General features: G+C 36.4%; 1 protein-coding gene across 1 annotated transcript; it reads right to left on the bottom strand.

Annotated features, from left to right (window-relative positions):
- Positions 1–6,614: 6,614 nt before the first annotated feature.
- On the bottom strand, positions 6,615–9,738 carry LOC107872280 (putative late blight resistance protein homolog R1A-10). The gene is made up of 2 exons (XM_016719037.2): positions 7,048–9,738; positions 6,615–6,908 (listed from the first exon to the last, which is right to left on the bottom strand). Exons 1-2 carry the CDS (start codon positions 9,707–9,709, stop codon positions 6,901–6,903), a joined length of 2,670 nt encoding a protein of 889 aa, XP_016574523.1. The 5' UTR covers positions 9,710–9,738; the 3' UTR covers positions 6,615–6,900.
- Between the last annotated feature and the right edge of the window lie 270 nt (positions 9,739–10,008).

The raw sequence follows: 10,008 nt of genomic DNA, 5'->3' as shown, positions 1-10,008 counted from the left end.
CTTTCTCTTTTTTGGTAATAAGATCTTTTGAAAGTCTTTTGGCCCCCTTTCTTCTTTTATAATAGTCTTGGAATGTGTTTCAAGACTAACAATACCACACCTTTTTTCTTATTTGATTTTAGATCAAACGAACCACTTTTTCTTCAACAAGATATGAAGATGTTGAAGAACACCAAGAACACAACTTTGAATCTTAGAGTTCTAAGGTTCACGTTGGACCTCCCAAACATCTACAACACATATTCAAGCTCCAATATTCAAAAACAACATCAATAAAACATTTTCCTAGCCACCAATCTTCAACAACATCAATAAAACGTTTTTCCAGCCACCAATCTTCAACAACAATATCAACAACCTTCCAACATTCAAGAACCACTCAGATTTAACTCAAAATTTAGAAGTAGACTCTATTAGTGTTAGTGAAGAAGGGACTAACACTATAAACAGCCAAACACACAAAAAATACAAGAAAACAAAGCCTCAAATCTCGGCCCAAACACAAAAACGGGACAGCTTTACTATTTTTGGGTTTTTCAGCTTTTCAACACTTTTTCTTTTTGATTTTCAAGTTACCAAGCCCAAGATAGATCTCGTTGGAACAAAATCAATGATGGTTTTGATACCAAATGCTACCAAACGGTATTTACGACACAAAAACACTCCACAAACAATCACAACAACATGCCTAAACCTGCAACAACAAGAGAACAATACGATACAAGAACAAAAAACTATAAGATTACAAGAATAAAAGGATAGATAGTGAGATATAGATTGTTTCAAGACTTAGGAACAAAGTGTGATTCAAACACTAAACCCCTAATTAATGTTACAACAACACCACACTCTTACGGTGACCGCCAAGGGAATCACTCACCTCAAGATCCACCGTTTCCAAGCAAAGAACAATATTGACTTTTCCAAGCCCTATACTAAGGATGGCTTTTCCAAGCCCTAACTACGAACTATACTAAGTTGTTGCACTCTCCAAAGAGAGAATAAGTCTTTCAAATGTTCATCATTCATTAACTAAGTGAAAATAACCCTAACATGTTCTATTTATTCAATTACAAGACAAGACAAAATGACAACAATGCCCTTAATGAGGAGGGAAGGCCATGGAGTGCATTTGGACAAAGTGAAGTGTCCAAAATACCCTTAATGAAGGTGTCCAAAGTCGTGAGCCATTAAGTGTTGTCCAAAGCCATGAGTCATCAAGTACCGAATGCTCCAAGCAAGCTTCCAAACATGGAATTGCTCCATCAAGTGCCCAAAATGGTCTCTACATGTATGCTCTCATAACCTCGAGGTGACCAAGTATTGAGCCTCTATGTGTTGGCCTCCAAAGATGTCATCAAAAGATAAGAGGGCCAAACGGTATTTACAACACCAAAAAAGTCCGCAAACAATCATAACAACACGCCTAAACCCGCAACAACAAGGCAACAATACGATACAAGAACAAAACACAATAAGATATTACAAGAATAAAAGGATAGATGGTGAGATATAGATTGTTACAAGACTTAGGAACAAAGTGTGATTCAAACACTAAAGCCCTAATTAATGTAACAACAACACCACACTGTTACGGTGACCTCCAAGGGAATCACTCACCTCAAGATCCACCGTTTCCAAGCAAAGAACAATATTGATTTTTCCAAGCCCTATACTAAGGATGACTTTTCCAAGCCCTAACTAAGAAGTATACTAAGGTGTTTTATTCTCCAAAGATAGAATAAGTCTTTCAAATGTTCATCATTCATTAACTAAGTGAAAATAACCCTAACATGTTCTATTTAGTCAATTACAAGACAAGACAAAATGACAACAATGCCCTTAATGAAGAGGGTAGGCCATGGAGTGCATTTGAACAAAGTGAAGTGACCAAAATGCCCTTAATAAAGGTGTCAAAAGTCGTGAGCCATTAAGTGTTGTCCAAGGTCGTGAGTCATCAAGTCTCGAATGCTCCAAGCAAGCTTCCAAACATGGCATTCCTCCATCAAGTGCCAAAAATGGTCTCTACATGTATGCTCTCGTATCCTCGAGGTGACCAAGTCTTGAGACTCTATGTGTTGGCCTCCAAAAATGTCATCAAAAGATAAGAGGGCCATTTGTCCCGTATCACAGAATCTCTCATTTATGTCTAACCAAATGTCCTTAGTCATGTTAAAACACATGACACTTGTGGCTAAGTCAGTTGATAGATAATTAGTTATCCAAGCAATGATCATATCATTGCACCTTTCATAAAAGGGAAAGTAAAGGGAATTTAGTGCTGGTTTTAGAACAATACCAGTGACTATCCCTAATTTATTTTTGGCCGAAAGAGTAGTAAGCATATTCTTTCGCCAAACCTCAAAACCAGTACCATCAAAAGAAGGGGAAACCAGACGAGAACCTGGACTATACGAAGGATGTAGGTAAAAGGGATGAGTTGGAGACACTGTAAACTCATTAAAACCCTCTACAGAACTTGTAGCATCAGTAGATATTGGGAATCTAAATCGATAATAGAAATAATACACAATTTATAGACTCATAACTTACAAGACAAAAATAAGGCTTCCTCCAACTATCGGAGTGTCTCACAGTTCACACACACGGTTTACACAGACTACAGTCAACGCAGACCAAAAAAAAAACTCAAAATGAAATCATAAATAGGGATTACCATCCTTTTTCGTAACATGAAGAGTAAGGTCTTCAGGCAAATTGATTTCTGAAAAGAAATGAAAAGGATTCCACCAAAATCTCAGTTAACCCCAAATCGCGGACCAGCCAAAACCCTTCAAGGGTAACATCAGAAGATAGAGGAAGAAGAGAGGATCATGATACCATGTTAGGTATCTCCATTCTTAGATCGCCATCAAAATAATGTATACAAACCCTAAAAGCTTAAAGGGTGAAGAAATGGAAAACTTCTATTGAAAGAAAATGAAAATATTTGCTTTCGCCTTTGTAGAAGGGTCCACATACATTTATATACAGAAATAATAAAAAGTGTATCCTCTAGAAAATAAAATGTAATTTGTATTATGTTGTTGGACCCGGATCAGGCTTCAGCTTGGGCTTGTCACTTGGTCCTATGTCAACATCTGATGCTCTTGAAGTGGAATTGGATTCATGATAGTGGTTCAGATGATTAATGATATTAGTAAACCTTCTTGGACGATACAAGGTTTCATTGAAGATACTCAATCCAAAATTTTGCAAAAATGCATAACAGTTTAATGCTATTACAGGGAAGTTAATGGAGTGGTGGATGCTCTAGCAAAATATGCTACTCAAATTTAGGTCCCTAGAATTTTTTTGCATGAAGCTGATCTGACGACAGCAGCTACGGTCCCCCTGATGATAAACAAATTGAATTTCCTAGCCTTTAGGAGAAGAATAAAGAAAAATGCAACCTAGTATCTCGATCCTCCTTGAATTAGCTTCTACGTAAGTGTATTAACTTATATTTTCTTATCATAGCCTACTTGTTCCAACCCGTATAAAACTTCTTGGGATATTGCCCATCTGCAGTACTGATCCTCTTAAACATGAATTTTGCTATCGTTTCATCCTTCTCAGGGTACTGTCCATATTCCATAGAAATGCAGATTTCCTGTCATTTCCACTTGCGATTACAAAACCGTTTCATTTGGGATATCTTCGAGTTTCATTTCACGGAGATATTCCTGAATCAGTCTCAGAGCTTCATAATTTGTAAACTCTAATTTGTAGTGTTCATTCTTACAATAGATGATGATGATGATGATGAAGAAGAACTTGAGGTATATATGTCTAATGAACTGTGCTCTTATGCTAGTTCTATCCCTCGCCATTATGTGTTTCATTTTATTTCACTTTAGTTGCTACCTGCATCTTGTATTGTAGTATATTGAATTGAGATTGTGACTGTTTTTAAAGTCCTTATAAAACCTTCCACGATCCATAATTGGACCAATCTCCAAGTCTCAACCTGAATATCCTTTGGGAAACTACTCAAGAAAGAAAGCAAGGTTTGAGGCGATTATTCAAGTGGTGGTAACTCAAACTGCGCACTCCTAAGCATTTATCTAGATGACTAAAAAAGATTTCACTTAAGCTTCAGGCAACATCATTCCTGTTAGAGTGGATAAAAGTCCCACATTGGTTGGCAAATGGTCTAGTGGTTTGCTTATATAGACTTGGTAATCCTCACCTCTTGAGCTAGCTTTTGAGGTTGAGTTAGGCCCAAGGTCCATTTCTTTATCAATTCCAAGCTTCAATGTCCTTGCCAATTTAGAAGGATATCCCCCGATCACAAAAATTGTTAAGGACCGACCTTGATATTTTTCTGCGATTTTCTTTCCAATTTCTTCTAGCTCATGAGGATGATCATGTTCGGTTCCAAAAAACTTATCACGAAGTAACTTCCAACTGTTATCTGAAATCAAAGGGTTCATTTCATGATGTGTATTTGCATAAATCGCTAGCTCAGGTACCCTAGTTGTCTATAAGACTCGACTCCTATTGTTGCAATCAGGAAATATTCATTTTAGGCTATCCCAAACATCTGTACTCCAAATATCATTAACTACAAAGTATCTTCCTCCCTTTAGTTTTTTCTGCAGCAGGTTGGCTATCTCAGAGTCATCCATCCTATCATAATCTTTTGCATTGAAACTAGCTGTTTTCTTTGAAATGCAACGTAAAGCTTCTAACAACACATCCCTATTTCAAAAATATTGAGATATTGTAATCCAAGCAAGAATGTCAAAACGATACCTGATTGAGAAATGATCATAAACTTTTTTAGCGAGTGTTGTTTTGCCAATGCCACCCATGACTGTTATTGTGACAATGTCTAGATCCGACGATTGTCCTTTCAATCTATTAACTATGATCTCCAAGTCATCATCAAGTTCGTGCACAATATCATCTCCCAACTGATCTGATACCAATGCATAACTTGTAAAAGAAGTGCTAATCCCTGAATCCCCGGATAATTCAAGAATCTGATCAGCATCATGAGAAAGAATCTCCATCACTTGTTTCTTTGTTAAATCCATTTTTTCAACAACCGTTAACAAGTCCCAGTGTTGTAAAACTCCTAATGTCAACCTGGAGACTTTGGCAAATTGACAAAACTTCAGCTCAACAACATCATCTGCATATCAAGCAGCAACTCTTATCGTTTCCTCCAAAGATTTGATTTTTTCAGGCTCAAACTTTGGCCTTCTGTTATTGCTAAAACCTTCAAGAACATCATGAAAATATTGAGCAGTAGCATGAATAGATTCGAGCGCGTGAGCAGTTTACCTTGAATGAATTCTGATTTTCATTGCTCGAGAGTTTGAAGAAAATAAATTACAGCCCTATAGGCTGCCACCAAGTCAATATGACGATGTAATTTAGGAATAGAGAGGATATAATCTTGATATCAAGCTGGAATTTCTCTTCTCTTTAATGAGATAAGCATCTAGTACCCCCTGAACTATCACCAAATTTGCTACGACACATTCCAACTTCACGGGGCCCTATTACTCTCATGAACTAAATTTTAGCATATTTTTGTCAACCTTTTTAGCTGACGTGACACATGACAATCTCTCACGCACCTCAGGTCTTTAACTTCACTCAAGGTGCCAAATCAGCACCAAAGGGTGACGAAAATATGCTAAAATTGAGTTCAGGGATAATAGGACTCCCGTGAAGTTGAAGTATGTCACAACAACTCTTGTCATAGTTAAGGAAGTACTGGATGCTTACCTCTAATTTAATTTCAATAATTTATTGACTTATTTTAAAAAAAATAAGTCAATGTCAGTTGAGGTGTGTGAAATCAGATCTGTCAAGTAATAATAATGGGCAGCTTTTAAACTTACATTTTATAAAGCACCAATTATTGTTTATTTTTTGTGATCGGAGAAACAAGTATCATTACAGTTGGCAATTAATGGATGATCAAATACAGCACATAGGTTGCCAGTTTTCTAAAGGCTTTTTCTGGAATCTCTTGCAATGTGAAACATCTTGAGGCTCACCTACTATGGGCTTCAATCACGCCTGATGCTACACAATCAAGGCGATTGTGAACATGATGAACTTCATTTGAACGATAATGATATTTCAGGTAGAAAACCTACTTCACACACCTGATAGTTCACATATGAAACACAAAAAAATTGGGATAATTTAAGTGTGTTTTTGACCCTTCACTCTTTTACGAAACAAACCTGAAAGTAAATTTTTGAAATTATCCCTACTAAATATGATCTGCAAGACGGGCTTGGATAAATATGCAGACGGTTGAAAGGATTCAATGAACCAATAGGCTTAAGTGGCATGTCTAAATTATACCATATTTTACAAACTTTTAAGAAATCAGCAAACAGTTTAATATGGGACAAAGGCAAGGAGTAGTATATTCGCTATGTATGTTTTTAGGAATATCACGGTTTCAAACACGAAAATTAATGTGAACAAACCAAAACAAAAAATTTAAACTTTAATTTAACCAACTCCTCCCCACCACCACCACAAACACACACACCCTTTAAGGTTGGGAGGGTGTTTACCATCTGAACAATACCCTCTTGTCTTATTTGGCAATGAGAAGAAGAGAAAAAAACATAGCATTTGATATAATATGCCTCTTATTCCCCATAGTTGATACATAATAGATCGAAACCTTATTCATTTCGAAATATCACATAAAATAAAATAGATAGAACAGTACAATAGTTACGGTTTACAGAATATTGAATACACAAATTGGCGAGAGACATGCATTAAAAATGAACTTTCCTAAAATATAAATTTAACGAACAATCAGAACATGACAAAGAAAGAATTTACTCTTGCAGAATATAAACTAAAAGGTTCTTCATTTGGAAGATTGCATAAGATTGTCTCTTGAAATAAGCTTCAATCCCCTGCATATATGCAAGATTAAGAAAAAAGTCATTCTTCTTAATAATTTCAAAGAGGTAAAATTTCAAATATGGAGTAATATTACTCCAATATAATATGAAGATCAATCCAATAATTTTATTAGAGAGAGGTAAAACTTACTGCAACTGTTATGGATGTAGACCTTCAGGGGATTATTTCCCATGTCCTCTTGTTCTTGTTCGATATCTCTTGCAGAACCCTCAACAGCAGTGCCACAATCATGTAAAGCGATTGACTCCAAAGTAAAGATTTCCGTGAAGTCTATTGGGATTTGTTTGAGATTCTTGCAATTCTTTAGAACAAGGTGTTTTAGATTTGGGAAGCTATTACAGGTAGCTTCCCAAATCTGAAAATCTAGCTCGTTAAGTAACAATAACTTCAAACTTTGGAACTGTTCTTCATCACTCAATCTCCATTCTGTACCGCTGACTGCATGATCTTTAAGTTTAAGCTCTTCAAGATTTGGCAACATGACGAGAGTTGAGATGTCTTCCCAAAGAAAATGAAACCGGCCAGCTAAAGTCAACCTCTTAAGTGATGTCGGAAAATCAAACCTCTTGATGGAGTCTTTCGAAACACATTCCCTGAAACACTTCAATGCTTCGAGTTTTTTCAAGCTGGACATATCAATGAGGTAATCTGTACTGGAATAAGTTACCCAGACGATCAATCTCTTTAGATTGGGAGTGCCAGAAAAGACTTCATTTTTACAACTGGTGGAACTGAGACCAGAAAGTTCCTCTAGATTTGGCATCCCTGACACGCCATACTTATTTTGAATGCATTCTCTGCTAGGACCAGTTAAATAACTGCCTCTATGAAAATGTATATGCCTCAAGTTCTTCATCATCCATATATTCACCGATGCACCACAAGACATTCTATAATAAAATGACCTATCATGGATTAAAGTTTGCAAATTCTGAAGCCCCGAGATTGATGAAGGAAAATGGGAGTCACATGTAATTGCAAGATATCTCAACTGAAATAACTTTGTAATCTCAAGTGGAAATGAAGAGAACCCTCGATTGAAGATGGCTAATACCCTCAGAAGGTTGAAACGGGTTATAGAAGGACCAACTACTAGACGAAATGAGTAGATAGATCTAGCAACATGGGGCAATTGCTTGCAACAGTTATTGGCTACATAAGAATATTGAGTTTGTAAACTGAAGCGACGAACATCATAATTTTGGGCTGGAAGAGTATGGACTATGCCCTGAGTTCTCTCAACATGCATAAACTTTGTGGCGTTAGCTTGTTTCAAACAGAATTCACGCATTAGATCATGCATCGCACATGCTTTTATCTCACCATTGAATCTTCTTTTCCTAACCAATATCAAGTTCCTGCTGGTAAGATCCTCCAAATAATCTTCTGCCACTTCCTCCAACGTCTTTTTACAACCTCCAGATGTCCTTATGAAACCTTCTGCGATCCATAACTGGATCAATCTCCAAGTCTCAATATGAAAATCCTCCGGGAAATTACCCATAGAAAGAAAGCAAGGTTTGAGGTGAATTGGCAAGTGGTGGTAACTCAAACCAAGCACTCCTAAGCATTTATCTTGATGACTAACAACGATTTTATCTAAGGTTTTGGCGACATCCTTCCAACTTTCTAATGTACTTTCCATCTTAAAAAGATGCCCAGCGATTACTAAAATTGTTAAGGGAAGTCCTTGACATTTTTCTACTATTTTCTTTCCAATTCCTTCCAATTCAGGAGGATAATCATGTTTTGCTCCAAACACCTTATCGCGAAGTAACTTCCAACTATTATCTAAATTTAGGAGTTTCATCTCATGAGAGCTACTAGTATTTGCGTGCATAGCTACCTTAGTTTCCCTAGTAGTCAATAAGATTCGACTCCCATTGTTGTAATCGGGAAATATTCCTCTTATACTATCCCAAACATCCATACTCCAAATATCATCAACAACAAAAAGGTATCTTCGATTTTTTAGTTTTTTCTGCACCATGTCGGCTAACTCATTGTTCTTTGTTTTCTTATCAATTTGATCAACAACATTTAATTTCTTTGAAATGCAACCTAAAGCATCTAACAACACAGTTCTAGGTCGAAATTCTTGAGATATTGTAATCCAAACATGAATGTCAAAATGATACCTGATTTCGGGGTGATCATGAACTTTTCTAGCAAGTGTTGTTTTGCCGATGCCACCCATGCCTGATATGGTGACAATGTCTAGATCCGAGGGTGGAAATATCAATCTTTTAAGTATTTTCTTCAAATCATCATCAAGTCCTTGCACGATCGTTTCTTCTGGATTTTCCATTGGATTATTACTTGTAGATGACTTGCCAATGATGGAATCCCCAGGTAACTCAAGAATTTGATCATCATCATCGGCATCAGCATCATGAGTACTTGAGCTAAAACAAGAAAGAAGCTCCATTACTTGTTTCTTTGTTGTATCCATTTTTTCAACAACTAGTTTCAAATCTTTGTCTGGAAAATTTTTACGCGCTGCTCCCAATTTCAAGCTCAAGCCTTTGAAGAACTGATAATAATTCAGCTCAACAACATCTTCTGCATCACTAGCAGCAACTCTAATTTTTTCCTCCAACGAATTGATTTTTTCAGCATCGTCATCAGACCTTCTGATCTTGCTTGTGTCTTCAAGAACATTTTTAAAATATTCTGCAGTAGCATGAAGAAAATCGAGCATTTCAGCAGTTTGACCCCAAATAAGTTCAGGGTTAGTCTGCTGAAGTTGCTCTAGAGTTTGAAGAAGAGAAAGTACAGAACCATAAGCCATAAACTTTAATTATTTTTATCTCAAGTTATATTGGTCAGTGTGACTTGATATCCTATTTATAATATATTGTTAGTAGTGTTCATCAATAAAATAATTTGACTTATATATATGTATATAAAAAAGAGACTTGTATAAGTCATTGCCAGTTGGATGCACATGGAGTTAGATTTAAAATTACTCTTCTTATGCATAAGTCAGCAATGTTAACATTTTTAACCGGGGGTCTTAGGTTCTATCTCCTCGGAAAAGAAAAACTTCTATTAGGAGCGCCAATTTAGAAATGGGCTCTGTAATATGCA

This window comes from Capsicum annuum, chromosome 5, assembly GCF_002878395.1.
Source record: "Capsicum annuum cultivar UCD-10X-F1 chromosome 5, UCD10Xv1.1, whole genome shotgun sequence".
NCBI classification, from domain to species: domain Eukaryota; kingdom Viridiplantae; phylum Streptophyta; class Magnoliopsida; order Solanales; family Solanaceae; genus Capsicum; species Capsicum annuum.
This window is presented reverse-complemented; position numbering and strand designations above follow the sequence as displayed.

Bases quoted from the DNA above. Each gene is read 5' to 3' on its own strand.
- LOC107872280 (XM_016719037.2), bottom strand. From the start codon at position 9,709: ATGGCTTATGGTTCTGTACTTTCTCTTCTTCAAACTCTAGAGCAACTT.